This window comes from Gasterosteus aculeatus, chromosome 14, assembly GCF_964276395.1.
Source record: "Gasterosteus aculeatus chromosome 14, fGasAcu3.hap1.1, whole genome shotgun sequence".
Taxonomy (NCBI): Eukaryota; Metazoa; Chordata; class Actinopteri; order Perciformes; family Gasterosteidae; genus Gasterosteus; species Gasterosteus aculeatus.
The window spans coordinates 8,250,128-8,270,698 of NC_135702.1; the positions used below are offsets into that span (position 1 = coordinate 8,250,128).

Below are 20,571 nucleotides of genomic sequence, written 5' to 3' on the forward strand. Positions count from 1 at the left end.
TTTGGGATTTCCTCAAAATGATATTAAACAAACAATTCTGGCCAGCTTCTGAACTAGCGCAAAAAAACATCAACATCTTCCAAGCAGGAAGCGTCCTGCGGCAAACAGACTTCCATGTGTGCGTTAGCTGCTAATTCAGAGTAGCTGCTGCTGTCTTGGATGAGGTACTGAGGTGCAGTGGGGTCAGCAGGGTCAAAAGGTCATAAAAACATCACGTGTGTGTGTGCGGTCAAGGAAGTGAACGTTATCATATAGATAAAAAACTCTGCAAGAAGTCTGCCCCAGCTGCTTCCTGCTGTTAATCTACAATTAACGAAAATAAGAAGCTGTAGAAAACATCATCTATTTGCGGAGCTAATTACGTTATCTTACTTAGATTGAGGTTGGAGCCAATTTCGTCTGAAAGTCGCCTCACTTTAGCGCATTGGTGGAGCTTGCTGTGTTTCTGGAGAAAAAGCTTTTTGTAAGTGAGGATCTATTCCTGGACAGCTCCAATAACCAGAAATCAAATACATTAACGTGGGACTCTGTGCCGGTCATTTAATCTGGCCGCCTTCGCCACAGACAACCCATTCATCTGAATCAGACGGGAGCTCCAGCGGGTTTCCAGGAAAAAAAAAAATGTTGAACACAGCCTGACGTCATGCGGACATCCTTCAGATTGTGTCACCAGTCTACCTGAGGCAGCGACAAAAGGCTGTAAAGCTCCAGTTAAAGCCACAAGGGTCGTCCCTGGAACGGTGAGAAAATGTGTGACCCGGTGAGTCCCGACAAGCTGGTGTTAACTGGTGTTAATAACCTCACCGTCTTTGCTGACAAAAAAAAGAGTGAAGGGTGATGTTGAGCAAATGTTGAAGCTTTCCAGCCGGGCCGCCGGAGGTGTTGCCTTTGGCAGCATTGAGATAATTAAAGGAACGGATCAGACCGTTGATGTGATTGTTAATGCAAATTGTGCCGCCTCAGCCGTTTGTCCGCCAGTCTGCTGGTCGAGCTGCTATCGGGTCAGACGTGTGATATCATGATTTTTTTTTCCGACGAGCTTGCTGGGATCGCAAAACAAAGCCTGGAGGAGCCAGCTGTCTCAGTGCAGGGGGGGCCCGTGCATGTGGTCCTTGACAGCTTAACACACACATCAAACAACTGTCGAAACCCCCCCCCCCCCCCCCCGCCAACCCTCACACGCACCTCACAGGACAGGAACACACACCTCACGCGCTTTTTGTGCAGCGAGTATCACCTAAAACACGCCTATAAACTTGGAAACACAAAAGGTCGCGATGAAAGATCAGAGAGGTCCTCCGCAGCTCAGACCGTCGCTGCGGTGTGTTTGTGTCCTTTCACATTTGCTCATGTTTTGAGGATCACATGCTGCTCTTTTTTTTCCATAACCCGGGTCTGTTGCGTCGGTGCTTCATGTGTGGTTTACAGCACGTGGCCACACATGAGATGACAGCACCAACAATAACAACCATCAATCTGAGACACAGGTGGGCTATTAGCAGGACAAACATGGAGGACTCTGAACGAAGCGATGGAGGCCGCGTGAGGAGGTTCCAGCTTTTTTTCAGATGGATCTCAATCTCCGGCAAGATTGTCACGCTTTTATTTCCGTGTTTCTTATCCTGCCATTGTGATACTGATCCATGACGGCTAACGAGGGGATTTTGAAAAAGGAAAAAAAAAAAGTGAGTGGGCGGATCAATGTACTCATCAAGGCCTTCCGTTTAATTTAGCTGTATATTCACATCTCTGTCAGCGAACGCTTTCTAAAAACAGTCCACCGACCCACCAGAGCGCAGATAGGAAGCTCGCTTTATGCCCCTTTTCCTGCCGGATGGACAAAGAGCTGGACGGACAATCAACCAAAAGAGAGAGAGGGAGCACAGAGAACACAACTCCCATCAGTTCCATTTAACTACACAAGATCGCATCACAGTAACTGGCAGTAACAGTTCCCTGAGAGCACATGACGTCGGCGAAAGCGGAGGAAGACAGAATCAATCCTCGTCTTCACAATGAGAGGGAGCCGGAGATGAGCGGGGAGGGCAGTTGAGGAGGACGGAGGGGTGGAGGAAGGGATCAGCAGGGAAAGATTGTTGAGTGATACAGTAGTTGTGTCTAAAGGTTGTCGCCCCGAGGCGCCACCGCTGCCTCCGTGCTGAGAGACGGAGCGGACTGGAGACTGAGGCGACCCACCTGGGCCGAGAAACACACCCGAGAGACAGCGTGTCCTTTCAATAAACACTTTGCCTTTGCTCTTGAGTAGCTTTAACATTGTAAGAATGTAAATGCAAATATTCTGTTACAACTCTTGCCCTTAGTTAATCATTTTATCGCTTTTGTGTTGAATTTAAAATCACCTGTATTGTAATATTTGTTTAATTTAGGTGTTCATTTGTCACCTACATTTTTCTCTTTTTAAATCTTGGCAATTTGTCCGAAAGTCTGATCGGATTAATTGAACAGACGATTATTCCACATGTTTCTTGGCATTTTGTCTTAATGTTAATGAGGTCAAGTTTTGCTCAACCTGTGGTTCATTAGCACTCAACGCACCTGTATTTTGCCTTTAGAATGTGGTTTTACTCGTACGAACATGTAGAGACATGAACAAAACAGACATAGAAATGTTAATAGCGCTCATTTGGATTTCAGCAGAGTGCTCCGGTACCAATACGACTCTCGGTTGATATTGAAATGAACTACTTTTGGAAAGTCATGCCCAGACTTGACTCATAGGCTAGTGTCCAAAACATGTCTAAATAACCTCATTCCCTAAAATAAATAGCAATTATATCTGTGGCAAGTTCTAAAAGATATATACTTGAGTTTTATTCAACCTGGATTCCTCTAAACTACATATTTACAACTTTATGCAGAATATTTGAGGAAACTATATATGACTATAAACTGAAAATACTGTACAAAGTATTTTCAACTGATATTATGAGCCTTAAGCGGCTTCCCTATGTATCAATGGAAGGAGATGGGCATGTATGCAGTGAGGGAGTGTGTTCTTCAGAGCAGAGAGGGGGAGGGCAGAGGGAGGCGAGGAGGGGAGGAGGGGCGTCCGGGGAGGTTTCAAGTCTGGGTGGGGGGTATATAAGGTTGGGCAGATTTCACATGTTGCTACAGACATCAGAGTGCTGATAACTGTTTTGGATCTATCTACACGACACAGATCGTTCCCTCTTCTTTTTTTTCCTTTTTCAAGGACAATAACAAAAAACAGAGATGGAGCCAACTGCAGGTCCTTATGATTACTACGAGTACGACGAGGCAGAAAACTCCACCATGTGCGACTATTCCGAGTGGATGCCGTCATACTCCGTCATCCCCGTGCTCTACATGCTCATTTTCATCCTCGGCCTCTCGGGAAACGGAGTGGTGATCTTCACCGTTTGGAGGGCGCAGGGCAAGCGGCGCGCCGCCGACGTCTACATCGGCAACCTGGCCCTGGCTGACCTCACCTTCGTGGTCACTCTGCCTCTGTGGGCCGTCTACACCGCCATGGGCTACCACTGGCCCTTCGGGGTGGCCCTGTGCAAGATCAGCAGCTACGTGGTCCTGCTCAACATGTACGCCAGCGTCTTCTGCCTCACCTGCATGAGCTTCGACCGCTACTTGGCCATCGTCCACTCCTTGTCCAGCACCCAGCTGCGCACACGTGGCCACATGCAAGCCTGCCTGGCGGCCATCTGGCTGCTGTCCGGTGTGCTGGCGGCTCCGACTCTGCTCTTTCGCACCACCAAATACGATGCGAACACCAACCGCACAATCTGCGGCATGGACTTCAGCCTGGTGACGACGAGGAAAGACCAAGAGAACCTGTGGGTCACTGGTCTCAGCATCTCCTCCTCGGCGCTGGGCTTCCTCATACCTTTCCTGGCGATGATGGTGTGCTACGTCTTCATCGGCTGCACCGTCACCCGCCACTTCAACACGCTGCGCAAGGAGGACCAGCGTAAGAGGAGGCTGCTGAAGATCATCACCACGCTGGTGGTGGTGTTTGCCGCCTGCTGGATGCCGTTCCACCTCGTGAAGACCGCCGACGCCCTCTCCTACCTCGAGTTTTTTCCCTCCACCTGCAGTTTCCTGCGTTTCCTGCTGGTGGCTCACCCTTACGCCACCTGCCTGGCCTACGTCAACAGCTGCCTCAACCCCTTTCTATACGCCTTCTTCGACCTGCGCTTCAGATCCCAGTGCCTGTGCCTGCTTAACCTGAAGAAGTCCTTGCACGCGAGTACCGCCAACTCCCTGTCCTCTCAGAAGACAGAGGCTCAATCTCTGGCCACCAAGGTGTGATGACGGTTGAGGGCCCAGATGCATGCTGGGGACGAGGTGAACAATGCAAAATGAAGCAGGTAACTGTACAGCGCTGGGTGCTTGCTCTCGGATCAGAACCCCAGGTCTGCGTCAGAGTTTTTACCTTTGCTACTGTCTGAACCTGTGGACCACTGAGACCAATCGGCAGAAGACGACAGTCGGGCTTGTGGTTTTGGGGTCTGGCCACGCTCAAAAGGGTGAAAAACTCAACTATTTACTGTAAGGGGCCGAGCATAACCCAGACTTTTTGAAAAAGTGGAATGTATTTTAAGTGGAACCCACATGCTCGTGTGGTTCTCCTGTGGACTTTTTATGCAAAATACCGAGCTTTTGACCACCACGATCCTGTCGCCAAGTCAAGCCATTTGCCCCCACTGTTCTTGTTTTCATTTGTAAGCACTTGAAGTGTGATATCAACCAGACGACCGCCCCCCCCACCCCCCCCCCCCCCCCCCATTACGGCCAGCAGTGTTACGTTTGTGTGTGTTTGTGTGTGGAGAGGGTGTGCCAGTCGGTAGGAGGTGTTGCAGTCTGATAAGAGTGCTGTAAGGAGAGACGGGCATAGTGGGAAAGAGGGAATGGGGGTTGGGGACGGGATGGGGGGGGGGGGGGGGGGGTCCAGACAGACAGATGGCAGCTGACAAATGTTTTCAGGCTGGTGGAGAGCCCAATTAAAGGTGACTCCTCTGACAGTCTGCGGTTGTGTGACTGTGCATATGAAGGAATGAGTTTGTTTATTGAGCGGCAGCGAATTTGTTCTCTGACAAATAAGCATTTGTGAATACGCATTATTTTGAATTGTTTGTCTATGATTTGTAATAAAAAAAAGTGCTTTGAAAAAAAAACCAACAGCATTCTGTGTCACTTTGTTGCTTGTTAAGTTTCGCTGGAATGTATTTTCTCCCATCCAGTGAATGTGCTTCTTCCTGTTGGTGCATTGCTCAGAGCAGGCAGTCTCCCTCCTATTGTTTCGCAGGGTCCAAATCAAAGCGTGTGTCTGCAGGAAATGCAAGTTTGACTTCTGTTTTTCACCCGTCCGGGATGTTTGCTTCTTCTGCTGCCTCCAAATTCGCTCACACAAACAGTGAAAAACAAAGTTTCTAAATTGGATCAAGCAGAGGACATTTGGCTTTGTTCTGGAGGAGTTTAAGTCTCACGGGTTAATTACCACGACATTAGCGCTCTCTTTCTGTTACAAAAGACCCCGTGGTGTAATGTGTCTCCTTGAGTTCATAATCTATGGGTAACTCTTTCTCGTTAATTCTTGGTAAAAACACACACAACAACAGGTTGCCGAGCTGTATATTAGAATTCAGCAATGTTGACTGTAAAGAGCTTTTCACGCAATGTAATCAGCAACAGCAGGGAGACAGAGGGATTGAACTAATCCCTGGTTACTGATTTGAACTGGGAGTCGACTATCTGCTTGTGTATTACCTGTGACGGACACGCTTACTTTTAATCGCCTACAATTACAGTTCACTAGTGTGCCGTTTGGTCAGGGTGGGTGGAGGTTTAGTGAATGTGACAAAAGTCTTACATTTTACAGGTGAAATCTGTAAACTTCCTCGTCCTTGTGGGAGAAAAGGAATCCAGCAGCTGCAGCGACACTCACTCTGTCTCCTTCATCGCCGCCTCAGCTCCTTAATCTCATCTGAGCCCAGAGACAGAAACCCAGACTTCACAGAATCTTTATGAAATACACCTTGATTTAGTCTGCAAAGGTTTGTCTACAGAAGATAAAGAATTCTCTGTAAATCAGTTGCACGCAACAGAAGGACATTAGATATGGCGGAACAACTTGAGAATCTGTGGTGAAGTGATGAAACAGCGTACAGTAAAATTTCACTCAGCAGCAATTCTTTACAGGACTAATTGTCATGTAATCCTCCGCCTGTCAGCATCAAAGTCAAAGCCCTGCATGAAAGATAATCTGGATATACTGTTGACATGGGTTTTTATGTTTTATGAAGCCGATGTGGATCACGTTACCAAGATTTCATGGCATGAGCTTAAAGCGAGACAACAAACTACAGGAGGAAGGGCGACTGGTGCCCTTTGAGCCTGGAGGCTGCCTGTTGTGTCTGAGATGCATGTTCAGAAATGATTACACAAACATTTTCATTCCTCTGTGAGTGTGAAAACTGAGTGTGTCTCCACTGGAAGTAGCCTCCCGAGGGGATAAACAGCCTTCATTCTCCTTCTCTAAGGAATAACAAATGGCTTTCTCATTATTTTCTCTGTTTTCAGTGGAAATGGATCAAACCATTTAAGGTCAGTCCACATTTTTCAAAACAAAAGCATGTGAGAATTTGGTTTATTGTCGAATAGGATTCAAATACAATGAATTAGCTAAGAATAACAATACATCTATTCATAGAAAATTAAAATAAAAAGCAAGTACCTCCCAATTTGAGGACCACGATATAAGAATATAGATTACATAAATATTTTTTAAAACATATACAAGATCTTCCAGGGAAAAGAGGTGTATTATATTTGAAAGACGGTGGAATGTACCAAATGTTCACAGAAGAATGTTCAAAAATTCACAGAATAAATAATATACATAAGGTGTTTGAAGTTTGGGGTAAGTTCTATTTTTTTAGGAGGTGATCCATCTATACAATGGAGACTGTGAAAAGGCCAAACCCCAAAACCTCAACTGATGCAAATCAACAGAAACTAAAGGCAGAGGTGAGTAGGCCCACTTTCTATTGGCGCGCCCGCCTCAACTCATTCCTTGTCATATAAACTGCTCACAATGGCCTTTGTGTCAGCAGCGTAATGTTCAGCTGTCCATAAATCACAACCAAATAAACCAGGTCACGCAGAAAATAGACAGAGGAAGTGTGCACACGTTTCTCCTCCTTCCTCCTTCCACAATGGCGGACCTGGAGCCTTGGTCCTGGTAGGATGAGATGCTGACCCCCGGGGCGTCTTGGAGGGCCCTCGGCTTCCTGCCGCCCGGTCTTGGTGCGCTCCTCCCCGCGCCGTCCCAGAAGGACGACAGACCTCACGGACAGGATGAAGTCAGCGGGCCGGGCAGGAAAGCAGAGGTAGGGGTTCCTGACCGGGCATATCCTGTCTTTCAGAAGCATCTTTCTGTTTTTAAGGCACTCGTCTGGGGTCTTGGGGGACAATGGGTGCTTGCTTTAAACACTGTGACAATTGGGAGCTGTGGAAAAAACAAAAAGGGACGATAAATCTTCGAGCACACATAGCGGCAGGCATGTGACTCGAACACCTGAAGTGACGAATCAGAAGTCTCTTTCTCCCTCGGCCTCTGCTTTCACTCCGTCTCTCCCCCCCGAGACGGCGGACATTTCAAAGACGTCCACACAAGACGGCCATCGTTAGTGGCAACACGTCGTTTCCGACGGGAGAAAAGAGCGGAAGGGCCCAAGCTTTTTGGGGACTCCGGATCTTGGGTTGTGTGAGTCTCAGAGGAGATCGTCCTCTTCACAAGGCACAAAGTGTCCCTTCATTCCCTCCTCTATCCTCTCCATTGTGCATCCTTCCCTCCCTCAGGCCTAAATGGATGCTCTGTCATCTGCAGCAGGACCGAGCCAGTTCAGAGGATCAGCTGCACTAATTGAAGCATCACAGGTAGAGATAGCTGCAAGTAAGCAAGAAATGAAACAGGACAACACCAGTCTGCATCGATTTAGGAAGGAGCCGATGACAATGTCCAAACGTGGCTTTAATCTCATATTGGGTTGCAGAGATGTTTCTGAACTGTTAGTAATGCAAACACACTGCAAACCCTTATTTGATATTACAGCCCCACCTTGAAGGGATCGGTAGAATAATCCACATACATACATGATTCATTCATGTGCTTGATTTAATCGTGTAGATTGCTGTTAGACAAGACTTAGTATCAACCAAATGAAAGTTGTATCCTCGATTTTCCATCAAGAGATGTTCTTCTATTAAAAACTATTAATAACAAACAAAATAGATTTTTTAAGTTTATATTATTTACAAAGTATTCAAAGTGGGTCCTCAGTGAGAATAAGTGTGGGGACCGTCAAACACTGTGCTTCATCTTCCAGTCTACAGGGACAATTTCTGTCAGATTTCAGACAGCTGTAACAGTTTAGCACTGAGCTGCACCCGAACACACTGAGTCATAACACTTCATGTAGCAGTTCATTATGAAATCCTAGAATTTGACAAATAATCAAGATTGCATTACTATGAATTATAGTACGTGTTTAGGGGGTGGGGGGGGGGGTTAAATATTTCTTAACCGCTGATGTGCAGTATATATCCGGATATAAAATCACACAGAGGACCTCTCTACGTGACACCTTCCTGACAGGTGGCATGTTGAAAGGAGTCTGAGGCGCAGGAACCCCAAAGGAGCAGACAGGGCTTATGAATGCTGAGTCATTGGCAAAGTAGAAGACATCAGCATTACACAGGATGAACAGTGGGTCTCTGTTTTCACGTCATGAAGACTAGGACGGGACACACGTTGTATTTCGGGGCATCCTCTCCTGCTTGTGGTAACACGGGTTAAGTTTATCAAATGATGATTTCAGCGATAGTAAAATACTGACCCCTAGTGGCAAAATCGGGAACACCTTCCGTCCCCGGAACTTTGGGCTGCGAACAGATGCAGGCTTCGGAGCTATTAAGAAGCAGGACCGGGGTTAGCCGACGGCCTACAGGAGCTAACCAAAGCTAACACAACCCACCGAAAGTCAAAAAGAACCCCCCGTGTGTCCCCGGTCGCTTGCGTTTCGTCCGCCCGCATGTTGTCTCGCAAACAGAGGCGCGTGTGGAGATACGTGGAGGAGGGCGGGCTGCTGAAGCTCAAGTCCTATCTGCGGAAGCACCGGGACCTGGACGTAAACTTCTCCCAGGGCAAGAGGGAGAGGAGCCCGCTGCACCTGGCCTGCGGCTCGGGGGACGACGCCGCGCTGCGGCTGCTGCTCCAGCACGGAGCCGACGTCCTCCGGAAGGACCGCAAAGGAGACACGGCGCTCCACACCGCGGCCAACCGGGCTCTGAAACACGGGAAGTCCGGTGAGGAGGACGCGGCGGCGGCGGCGCGCTGGTTGAAAGGACTCCGCCTCGGACCGTCTTTTCTCAAAGTCTTTTGTTTGTTGTTCTTCTCCCCCCCGCCGCAGCGTACGATGACCTGGTTGTTCCGCTGAAGAAGCGCTGCCCCGAAGCTTTGAATGAACCGAACAACGCCGGAGTCACACCTCAAGATCTGCTCAACTGGAGCAAACGTAAAGAGGTGAGTTTAGACATTTAGTAACGGATCAGTGGTTGTGTTCCAATAGCTGCCGTTGAGAAGTGTGTGTTGATAATATATGGATTCGTCCTTTTCATTTGTTTTCTAAAATCAGAATAAGCACGTTTTGGTTTCTTGTGTTTAAGGGAAGTATTGCATCTGCGTTATAACGTTTGATCACATCACAATTGCACAATTTATGACCACAACAGGCGTATCAAAAGAATCTTACCGAAATGATAAATAGAAGGTATTGTTGTTGAAAGGCAAGGATTACTCATTAAATCTCTCTCAAGCAAGTTTCTATTTGGGGTGGGTTGGATTTTTCATACCAAATGTAATGAAAACCATCATCTGCCTGGAACGTTGGAGAAAACATCTCTGCGATGTTTATGTGATTTGTGTGTTTTTTTTATGTTTGTGTGACTCTTTGTCATCAGTGTCCTTTGAACAGTCTGCCGGGGCTGGACCTCATTTCACATACGGGTCTCCCTTTATTCCTCAGACTGCCGAAAACATGAGCCGCCCTTCTGAAAGAGACCCCGAGAAGGAGTGGATGGAAAAGCTGTTCGGCGAATGCGAGGATGAATTCTGTGAAACCTTTGGCGTATACGATGGTACATTTGAACTCAGTGTTACGTACCGAACAGCCGCTTTCGTCTCACTTTCATAATAACTCTACTGTATTTGTTTCACAGCTGACGATTTTCTTCCTGTAGATGATGACGAGGAAGACTTCGGGGACTGGGCCGACCGCATCAGAAAAGAATATTTTGATCAAAAGCACGCCGAGGCTCAGAGGCTGGCGGCGGCGTCTTCCGGGTGGAAGAGAAAGAAGAGCAGCCAACAGCGGGAGCAGGAAGCGCAAAGCCAGAAGGAGCTGAACGAGAAGCTGCAGAGGGAGCACGAGGAGTATCTGGCACGAGCGGCGCGCAAAGAGGAGGAGGTCCGGCTGGGCAAGAAGCGCAGTTACGACGAAAGGTGCGCCGCCACCTTTAGCGGGGACGGCGGCGGCGGCGGCGGCTCATCGTCTGGCGGCGCGAAGCTGAGCTACGGCGACATCCCCTGGCCCGCTCCCCGAGGCACGGTGCACGAGATGCTGGACGTGATGCTGCACGGCGTGGACAGGAAGGACGTGCCGGTGTTTCGAAAGATGCTCCGGAAGCAGCAGGCGCTGTGGCACCCCGACAAGTTCGCCCAGCGATGTGAGGCCCGGTTGGAGGAGACGGACAGGCAGCGGATCCTGGACACGGTCACAGCTCTGTCGCAGGAGCTCAACAGGCTGGCTCATAGTCTGAGGACTTAAAATCAAGCGAAACAGTATCACGTTGCTGCCGCTGTGCTTTTCCGGGAGACGCCGTAATAAAGCTGAACTTTACACAAAACTGGATCGATGAAGGTCCTCGTTTTGGTCCTCGTTCTTTCCTCGGGTGAAAAGTCCTCAGTCACACATAACCAGGAAGTACCCCTGGGATACATAAACAAAGCAGAGTGCACCTCGTCACACAAATGCGTTTAAAACTGGTGGTTTGAGGTTTTACTGACACACCTCGAAGCTGCGTGGGGAGCAGTTGAGGCTTCAAGGCCTTGCTCAAGGGTACACAAGGATGGTAATAATGCTTAGATCTATTCTGCTAGTCTTCTTTATCCTTGAGGTCCACCGCTGTCCTTGAAGTACTCATCTACTGTGCCCCCAAAAATGGAAGTCCCTTGATACAAAAACCTCTGCTGTTATTGTGCATATTTGCTTTTTTCCCCCCTTGAAATATGCATGTACTTGCAGAATTCAATCAGAGGAGATTGTGCCCACAGAGGACCATCGCCAGGTCGAACACAAGCTTTGACGTGCTTCTGTTAAATGCGTGATTAAGAAAAATGAACATTATCCAGCTTTTTTAAACGAGTAACATTTTTCATACGATCAGTATGTTCAAATGCACGTAACTGTTAAGAGTATCATGGAATAAATGGCTGTGATAATTTGTCGCGGGAGAAGACGCAAACATTATTGAGTTATCTGAAATACCCTAAATAAAGGATTGACACAAAGAGCAGATGGTCGGTCCGCTTTCAATGATGGAACAGAATTAGAAGATGACCCGGTTGCCAGGTTTGTGAGCAGACCCCCTTTTAAAAAGCTCACTTGCCATTTTTAAGACAACTATTTCAAACGAGACAAAGGAATTTACTGGACCGAAGTTTAAAGGGATTATCTCATAAAAGCTAAACGTGAATGAATAATGAATATTTCCTCACGTGATGGAAATAACCGAACCGCCGAGTAATACAAAGAAATGTGCGGTGGAGAGATGTATGTAGTCACGAAATGTTTAATTATTATCCTGCATCTTTAAAACTATTTAGTCTTTGTGAATTACAGAAACATGTGCATTTTATCCAATATTTCGGAACACCGTTTTCTTTCTCGTCTTTCTCGTCCATTTCCCTCTTAAACGGTCACACCAAACCTCTTCAACGCCTCTCATTTCGTAAATCAAGAACCAATGATTAATGCGGAGGATGCACCGATATCTGGCAACCCGGAGACGCAATCCTGTCAATTGCCGGTGCGACGCAGCGAGAATAAAGGCCGGAGTCTGTCGCCGAGCGGCTCTTCGCAGCGCGCGATGCCCCCTTCGGACCCGCCGGTCGTCTCCGTGCCGGGTGGAGGCTTCGTCCTTTAGTTTCCCGTCGCTCGTTTCGTTGCGGCTTCGCGTCGCGTCGTCGCTTTGTTTTTCTTTTTGGGGGTGGAGGTGGGGGTGGTGTTGGAGGGGAGGGGGCGGTTGCGCCGTAATGTCAGGTGTCCAAGGTAAAGAGCCCGCAGAATGACTTCTTTCTCTGGCATCACCCGATGTCACATCTGCATTAGGGACGTTTCTGCCTTTGTTTTCATATTGTTTATTTCATAGAAATCAACCGGCTTTCTTTTTATTTTATTTTTATTGTTTTGGACGGAGGCGACACCCATAATAATGAGGAGAAATGTCCCCTCCTGAGAATCCCCATCAATAATCGATAGACCAGTGAAGCCGGAGGCGGTGATTCGGTTAAACGGGCGAAACGCTCGTCGGGTTGTGTGATGTCCCACATTCGCTCCGATCCACCGGCCGTCCGGCGCCAGAAGGCCACAGACGGTTTGTGAGGCGGAGAAGGAGATCCGTCCGGCGGATAAAGATGGTGTTCCGGAGTGAGGAGATGTGCTTGGCGCAATTGTTTCTGCAGTCTGGCTCTGAATACGACTGCATCAGTGAGCTCGGGGAGCTCGGGCTGGTCGAGTTCCGAGATGTAAGTAGGAGAGATTATAGCGAATCCATTCTCTCCCCAGTTTAAAAGGGTGGATGCTGTATTTGCGTCTATCATTTTAGTAAACCTATCCGTATTGTTCTAATGCAGAATAAATTAATGCGGGCTTCTTTCTGTGGGTGCACGCATGCTCGAGGGATGGAGATCAGCCTCCTATAAATAGACCCAAATGCTGTTAGAATTTATAGAGCTCAACGTTTGACCGACTAATGTCAACGTTCATTTTATTTATTTTTCAGCGGTTTTCGAGTCAAATTACTCCATGCTGGGGAGAGTATTGTTACAGTATTTCAAGAACAATAAATATTCGTTTTTAGTGGCGGTCTAAACACTTTGGTGAAGATGCCACGTTGAATGTGGTGTGTTTTTTTCACACATCGACTGATGCTGTGGCTTTCAGCTCGCCTCACCTGTGACGCTTCCTCTGGTTTCAGCTCAACCCGAGTGTCAGCTCCTTCCAGAGGCGCTTTGTCAGCGAAATCAAGAGATGTGAGGAGATGGAGAGGATTCTGGGTAAGAGAGAACCACCTGGGGGGGGTGTAATTATTAAGTAAGCAACTCATGGCTGTTTGTGTTTTTGTGAGAATTGACGGCTCGTCTGACACTCGGGTTATTTTGTCATTTTGTTTCGTGTGACAGGCTACCTGCTGAGGGAGATTCAAAAGATTCATATCGCCGTTCCAGAGGAGGATGAGAGCCCGCTTGCTCCTCCCCCCAGACAAGTCCTTGAGATCATGGTGAGGGACACCTCAACCACGCTTGACTGTAAAAGTATCTATAAACTTTTTCATAGTGTGTAATATAGTGCACGTCTATGCATATACTAGTTATTTTAAAACCTGGGCTATCGCAAATCACAAATATGCTTCAGAGGGCTTAACAGCTCATATCTATGTATGGATCTGAATATTGAACAGTTTTTTTCCGTAGCTACAGCAGTGCACGCTCTGCGTTGCTTCCTCCAGATCTGTTAGACTCCAACAAATCGGTAAATAATAAATGCTGCAAATTGGGTTAAATGGCAGTGATGGTTATTCAGTCATTCCATCCAGCAATCCTCACAGGGACAATATGTAATCTCTTTAGTTAACTGAAGAAGTCCACTTGCTGCAGGCTTGAGCCGGTGTTCAATGTGTGCTGACGTGCAGGAGCAGCTCCAAAGGCTGGAGATGGAGCTCAGCGAGGTGACCCGAAACAAAGACAAGCTGCAGAGGAACCTCCTGGAGCTCACCGAGTACACGCACATGCTGAAGATCACAAGGACCTTCATCCACAGCCGCTCCAGAGTGAGTGTGTTTTCCCCTCATGCCGCTTACGTGCTCCCGCTCACCTCACCAGCCGGGCCTTGTTTTCCTTGTCGCCGCCGTGTTTGGTTTCCCGGCGCGACCGAGGTGAAACCAGAGCCGACTTTAATTAAAGACGCGGCCCCCGATGCCGCCGTTACGAGCAGCCTGTGAGTCACCCAGGCTGCCGTGGTAAGAAGGGCACACGGCCGAGAGCAAACGATGGTGCCGATATGAGACGGGTCTCCGCGAGAACAAACGGCACTTTGCAATGTGCAAACGCCACAGGATCATTAGTATGATGAGCAGTCGACGTAAACTGAATGAAACGTGTTCCCTTTTGAAATCAGCACGAGGCTCTGGGTCCCCAGTATGAAGAGTTCCCCACGGTGGACACGGACACGGTGACGGGATGCACTGGTATGCAAAGACTTGGAGCCAAGCTGGGGTGAGGCTCACAATTGACATGCGCGCAGCACAACTTCCTGTTGTGTTCTAGCATAAAGAATGTACCTTAAACCTAATCTGATCCGCTCGGGCTGCAGGTTTGTGTCTGGTCTCATCCAGCGGGTCAAGGTGGAGGCCTTTGAGCGCATGCTGTGGAGAGTGTGCAAAGGCTACACCATCCTCAGCTACGCCGAGGTGGACGAGAACCTCGCCGATCTCGACACTGTGAGTAAACCTTAATTTAAGAAAATGTCACGTGTTTCTGTGCATCGGTTTAGAAAGATTGGAATTAAATGGGACAATAGGTGAGGGGGTGCTGGCTTTTTGTGCTAATGTTGCTTATGTAAAGCAACATAAGCTAGAAATGACTGCGCATTCATATTTGGGTTATGAAGAGTCTGTGAAGCCCCGACCTTCTAATCTCGTTACAAGAGAGAAATTGAAAACGTATATATAAATAGATATTATTAGCCAACTGCTGCTAATTAAAATGTCAGATACCAATTTGTACCGGCTAAAAGAGAAGGCATTGTGGTAGGGATGCATGTAAAAGTCATTTTTCCTTCATGACCTTTTTGTGAAGCGATAACTTTCCTGATCTGTGCCGTTTCAGGGGGAGATCAGCAAAAGCGTTGTGTTCCTAATCTCTTTCTGGGGAGACCAGATCGGACAGAAAGTGCAAAAAATCTGTGATTGGTAAGAATCCCGCCCTCCACATGACCGCGTGAGTTTTTAAAGCGCCGCTGCATTCCTCACCAGGCGCGTTTCTGTTGTCCCCAGTTACCACTGCCACCTCTACCCGCACCCGGAGAACGACGAGGAGCGGGCGGACGTGTTGGACAGCCTCAGGACTCGCATCCAAGACCTTAACAACGTAAGCCTGGCGAAGACAGACATTCGCGCCCCCCCCAACCCCACTTTGCTGAGTTTGTAGTAACCGCCGCGTCCCTCCCCCAGGTGCTGCACCGCACCGAGGACTACCTGAGGCAGGTCCTGCAGAAGGCCTCGGAGTCGGCCTACGCCTGGGTTGTGAAGGTGAAAAAGATGAAGGCAATCTACCACATCCTGAACCTCTGCAGCTTCGACGTCACCAACAAGTGTCTGATTGCGGAGGTGTGGTGTCCCGTCAGCGACCTGGCGAACCTGCGTGGGGCGCTAGAAGAGGGCTCGGTGAGGAAAGAGACGCATTAGTGATGGTTTTTTTGGAGGGGGGGGGTTCAGACTAAATACGACTGAAAATGACTAAATAAACCAAATCTTTGAAATCCTAACATTTCTCAAATGGAATGGATGTCGTGCCTTAAAGCCGATCCAAAACAGTGACGCGTATTTGATCGTTTCTAGTCCAAGTGCCTAAACTAGAACGTACCAGAGGAAAACATCCTGGTGAAGAATCACTGAGAACTGTGAATGTTTGACACGAGGGAGCAAAGGGAGCTGCGCACATCACCAATGTTTCATCAAATTTCCGTTACTACATCACGGCAGTTACTCATTTCAGAATTGTCCTTTCCACGCTTTGTCTTTATTTTCTCCCCCCCCACAGAGAAAAGGAGACGCCACCGTGCCGTCCTTCGTGAACCGCATCCCGAGCACCGACACTCCGCCCACCATGCTGAGAACCAACAAGTTCACGTCGGGCTTTCAGAGCATCGTGGAGGCGTATGGGGTGGGGGATTATCGCGAGGTAAGCCCAGGTAAGAGCTCCCCCCGCGTCGCACAAAGATGGATGAACCGAGTGCCTTTTCGTTGGCTTTGGGGGGAAGGTCGGAGTAGATTGCATCGAAGGTGTGTGTCTCTCGTCGGCAGCCCCCTACACCATCATCACGTTCCCCTTCCTGTTCGCTGTGATGTTTGGCGACCTCGGCCACGGGGCGGTAATGAGTCTCTTCGCCTTGTGGATGGTGCTCACGGAAAAAACCCAGAAGAGGAAGCGGTCCGACAACGAGGTCGGGATGAGTCGGCCCCTTGTAGTTGTTCCTCTCGTCCTTAACGGCGTGTGAACTAGTTCGGGCTAACGGTCGCGTCTCTGTTGATCTCAGATATGGGTGACGTTCTTCAACGGTCGATACATCATCCTGATGATGGGGCTTTTTTCTATCTACACCGGGCTGATTTACAATGACTGCTTCTCCAAGTCTCTTAACATATTTGGCTCCGGGTGGAGCGTTAAGGCCATGTTCACAAATCAGCAGTGGACGTGAGTGAGCAGTCAAATACACTCACACACATTTTATTTGCTTATGTACCTTTACATTACTTTACTTTAATCGTTTTTTTCCATTTTTTTTAATCGCAGAAATAAAACCCTCCAAACAAATGCTTTGCTGACGTTGGACCCCAACGTCAGCGGGGTTTTCACGGGGCCGTACCCCTTCGGCATCGATCCTGTGAGTAAACGCACTCAGGTGTTAACGTCAAAAGGCAATTGACTGGTTTTCAGGTCACTTTTCACTTCAGATGCTTTTTAATATCAGATCTGGAACATGGCGGTGAACCGGCTGTCCTTCCTCAACTCCTACAAGATGAAGATGTCGGTTATCATCGGGGTAATCCACATGAGCTTTGGAGTGGTGCTGAGTGTCTTCAATCACTTGTGAGTTGCTCGATATTTAAGTTAACCTGACATCGTATGTCAAGGAAGTTCCATATGTCCATCAGCATGTGCAGATAAGTGTGTGCGTGCATCTACTGTACATGTATGCAAAGGAGGTTCATAATAGTAGTGATATTAATAGTTAAGGTGAACTAGAAAGGCATATAGTAGAGAAGACGAGCAGGAAGGGACACCTTTTACGCGTTATTGCTAAAAGTTGTGTTGTTTAAATCAAATGCTCAGGGGCCCGACCATTAAAGCCCCACTCATCACTTTCTTTATTTCTGTTCTCTCCCTTCAGGCACTTCCGACAGAAATGTAATGTCTACCTGCAGTTCCTCCCTGAGCTGCTCTTCCTGCTCTGCCTCTTTGGCTACCTGGTCTTCATGGTCCTCTATAAGTGGCTGGCGTTTGGTGTACGAGACTCCAGCGCGGCTCCCAGCATCCTAATCCACTTCATTAACATGTTTGTCATGCAGGGGAAGGACATCACTCCTCTCTACCCGGGACAAGTACGTGTTTGACGAAACCTCACCCGCTCTGGGTGTGTGTGTGTGTGTGTGTGTGTGTGTGTGTGTGTGTGTGTTTTAACCTTGTTAATGCATTTTTCTGCTCAATTCCACAGATTGGGCTGCAGATCTTCTTAATTGTGATAGCAATGCTGTCGGTTCCTGTGCTGCTGTTGGGGAAACCTCTGTACCTGTACTGGTTGTACCGGGGAGGCAAAGGCCTGCGCAGACGCAGGGTAAGCGAGATCAGACATATTGGAAATATATTTGATATTGTCTTTTCGGCAATAAAAATCACCGCTTGTTGACTCACCGCAGGGTTATGAGAGAGTGAGGCGTGTGAGTGAGGACGACTCCGCAGCGCCGGCCTATGACGATGACGAAGACGAAGAGGAAGCACTGGACGAAATGCCGAGCAGAGAAGCTCTTCCCAAAGAGGTCAGGGATCCACGAGGATTAAGACCTGACATTAAAACCCTGTCTGTCTGAGATTCAGGTGTTTGCCACCTGACTGAAATTGTCTTTTGAATCATATCGAGGCAAATCATGAAGCGTTTGTGAGATGCGGAGGATTTTCACTTTAGTTTGCCAATAAGTAATAATAATAAGAGCTTGTAAATAAGTAGATAACATGTAAGCGAGAAATTAAGGCTCAATGATTATCACGTGATCACCAGCGTTGTAAATTCCAGACTGCTGTATTAACACAGAGGAGACACATTATGTGGACTTCATGTTCATCACTATGAATAAAGGGTAATAATATCTGATATCTTCTTGCGCCCGTTTTGCAGTTTGACTTTGCGGACGTGCTGCTGTACCAGGCCATTCACACCATCGAGTACTGCCTGGGCTGCATCTCCAACACGGCGTCCTACCTGCGTCTCTGGGCTCTCAGCTTGGCTCACGCCCGTGAGTGGCGGCTCGACGGCTGCTTTACATTTCTTCTTCTCAGACGCGCATTCAATTGTTTGTGTACGTGGCCTTGTGTGTGTGTGTGTGTGTGTGTGTTGCTCTCAGAGCTGTCAGAGGTGCTGTGGGGCATGGTGATGCGTCTGGGTCTGAGGGTCACCACGAGGGTCGGGGTGGTGTTTTTGGTCCCCGTGTTCGGCCTCTTCGCCGTGCTCACCGTGTCCATCCTGCTGGTCATGGAGGGCTTGTCGGCGTTCCTCCACGCTCTGCGGCTCCACTGGTGAGTCACACTGTACCGGCGCGTCGGAAAGGTCAAATCATTCTTTGGTTCGGGAGTGTGGTATTGATCATCGTTGACAGGCGTTGAGCAGAACGTTTGAAGCATTGCTGCTTTAAAGCATCGCTCAAACAATTGGTTGATCCAAAGCATCTATTCACTTATCATTTCTGCCTTAATCATTATGTTATATGGATTAACTCCGACTCTGCAATGCAATTAAGTTCAGTGATATAATGTTCGAGGCTTTAAGGTTAAATTATTAAGAATGAGACAGGTCACGCTTAAAAATTAACCTTTTAACTTTATGCTTTACTCACTTCACTGTCTTTGTAATTTGTTAAAGAACCTTTCTATCGTTCACTTGAACGCCTGATTTTCAGGGTGGAGTTTCAGAACAAGTTCTACCACGGGACCGGTGTCAAGTTTGTGCCCTTTGATTTTTCCCTCCTGCCCTCCGTTTTTGAACAAGATGGCTTGCTTTAAAACGATATGGACCCTGAGTTACTGCATACGAGTGGAGGCAAACTTTAGAACTGGGGAGGGTGCTGGAAGCTGGAACAATTCACACTGTGATGACGACAACAAACCTTCGAGACAATGGACTGAAACGGCCTCTTGTAGCAACCTTTTTCACCATGACGATTTTTGAAATGCTAGCGTCTGTGCTGATGCCTTACTTCTGTACCCAGCAAACCTGTGTATAAACAGAGATTCAACATTACGTCCTCTGTTAACACTGTCAATCTGAAGTCGGATGTCGCTCAAAACTACTTCCCACACCAGTTGGGTGAGTTTTTTATTTGCATTGTGCTGTGTAAACTGGATTTGTATTATTTACAACGAAAGGTATTTAAAATATTCACTTATACAGTGCAATGTAAAGGTCCAACTCTATCAGAAATCATATGAAGCATCCTGATGTAGTGCCATAGAGATTTATTTCTGATGACGATATAGAGATGCCTTTGGGTCTTTTACAATCTTCCTCCACAAGATGACAGAAGACCTCTAGGCATCAAAATCCCCAAAACAATAACGAACATTTCAACCCTTTTTGTGAGGCATTTAGTCACAAAGCACTTTGTAAAATGATTGTATAATGAAAGGTTTCCACTCTTGACTGTAATGATGCCAAATGAAAATAATCTTCAACTGTTAGCTGTTTGCTTATTTAATTATTATAGCATTTTATTATTCGTAATCTACCCTGTAATCAATAAAAAAAACAAAAATACTGCAGAAAAAATCTTTATTTGATGATACTACATGTTGCATTTGTTAATGATAATTAATGATGATATTTATTTAAATTATTGTTAGTATAGGAGTTGAATATTTTACCTTTTTGATGTGTTCAATAAAGGTTCCAAGAAATGCAAGAAAGTGTGGAATTTGTGTTCTGTGTAGTGATTCCTTTTTGATTTTTACCTGTCTGTCTGTTTGCCAGAATGTGAATTCATAAACTTCCAGAGTCCGGGAAAATATCGTAAAATACATTCAAAATAATGTCATAATTCAAGGTTTTATTGAGTCTTAAAATCACACAAAACAAAATAAAAGTTGTTGTTTTAAATTGGATATGTGTGCTTGTGACTTCCAGAGATGCAGTATACTTATTTCACACTAGACTTCCTATTACATGTATTACACAATGTTTGTGTCGA

General features: G+C 47.3%; 3 protein-coding genes and 1 long non-coding RNA gene across 5 annotated transcripts; 3 read left to right on the forward strand and 1 right to left on the reverse strand.

The window, feature by feature from the left end:
* The first annotated feature begins 3,115 nt into the window (after positions 1-3,115).
* LOC120832270 (apelin receptor B-like) lies at positions 3,116-5,171 on the forward strand. Its single transcript, XM_040198434.2, has one exon. The coding sequence runs from the start codon at positions 3,235-3,237 to the stop codon at positions 4,303-4,305; it is 1,071 nt and encodes a 356-aa protein (XP_040054368.1). The 5' UTR covers positions 3,116-3,234; the 3' UTR covers positions 4,306-5,171.
* Positions 5,172-6,626: 1,455 nt separating this feature from the next.
* Positions 6,627-9,028, reverse strand: LOC120832313 (uncharacterized). Its single transcript, XR_005714171.2, has 2 exons — positions 8,895-9,028; positions 6,627-7,504 (listed from the first exon to the last, which is right to left on the reverse strand). It is a non-coding gene; the product is annotated as an uncharacterized LOC120832313 (long non-coding RNA).
* Positions 8,936-10,962, forward strand: nfkbil1 (nuclear factor of kappa light polypeptide gene enhancer in B-cells inhibitor-like 1). Of its 2 annotated transcripts, none has more exons than XM_040198431.2 (4): positions 8,936-9,363; positions 9,468-9,580; positions 10,083-10,194; positions 10,276-10,962. In XM_040198431.2, exons 1-4 carry the CDS (start codon positions 9,090-9,092, stop codon positions 10,881-10,883), a joined length of 1,107 nt encoding a protein of 368 aa, XP_040054365.2. In that variant the 5' UTR covers positions 8,936-9,089; the 3' UTR covers positions 10,884-10,962. The 2 variants fall into 2 exon arrangements, with proteins under 2 accessions (XP_040054365.2, XP_040054366.2); XM_040198432.2 differs by having other exon boundaries at positions 8,950-9,363; positions 10,297-10,962.
* Positions 10,963-12,110: 1,148 nt separating this feature from the next.
* Positions 12,111-20,290, forward strand: atp6v0a2a (ATPase H+ transporting V0 subunit a2a). The gene is made up of 20 exons (XM_040198357.2): positions 12,111-12,862; positions 13,315-13,393; positions 13,520-13,617; positions 14,029-14,166; positions 14,514-14,611; positions 14,709-14,835; positions 15,224-15,306; positions 15,391-15,484; positions 15,568-15,780; positions 16,157-16,307; positions 16,420-16,559; positions 16,653-16,810; positions 16,910-17,000; positions 17,088-17,206; positions 17,508-17,718; positions 17,832-17,951; positions 18,034-18,153; positions 18,510-18,627; positions 18,736-18,907; positions 19,288-20,290. Exons 1-20 carry the CDS (start codon positions 12,752-12,754, stop codon positions 19,388-19,390), a joined length of 2,544 nt encoding a protein of 847 aa, XP_040054291.2. The 5' UTR covers positions 12,111-12,751; the 3' UTR covers positions 19,391-20,290.
* Positions 20,291-20,571: the final 281 nt, after the last annotated feature.

What these genes read in the sequence shown, in the direction of transcription:
- LOC120832270 (XM_040198434.2), top strand. Translation starts at nt 3,235, where the DNA reads ATGGAGCCAACTGCAGGTCCTTATGATTACTACGAGTACGACGAGGCA.
- atp6v0a2a (XM_040198357.2), top strand. Translation starts at nt 12,752, where the DNA reads ATGGTGTTCCGGAGTGAGGAGATGTGCTTGGCGCAATTGTTTCTGCAG. An exon ending in GGCTGGTCGAGTTCCGAGAT is followed by an intron (nt 12,863 to 13,314) that starts GTAAGTAGGAGA and finishes CTCTGGTTTCAG; the next exon opens with CTCAACCCGAGTGTCAGCTC. An exon ending in CTGAGTGTCTTCAATCACTT is followed by an intron (nt 17,207 to 17,507) that starts GTGAGTTGCTCG and finishes CTCTCCCTTCAG; the next exon opens with GCACTTCCGACAGAAATGTA.
- nfkbil1 (XM_040198431.2), top strand. Translation starts at nt 9,090, where the DNA reads ATGTTGTCTCGCAAACAGAGGCGCGTGTGGAGATACGTGGAGGAGGGC. An exon ending in TCTGAAACACGGGAAGTCCG is followed by an intron (nt 9,364 to 9,467) that starts GTGAGGAGGACG and finishes CCCCCGCCGCAG; the next exon opens with CGTACGATGACCTGGTTGTT. An exon ending in AACCTTTGGCGTATACGATG is followed by an intron (nt 10,195 to 10,275) that starts GTACATTTGAAC and finishes TTTGTTTCACAG; the next exon opens with CTGACGATTTTCTTCCTGTA.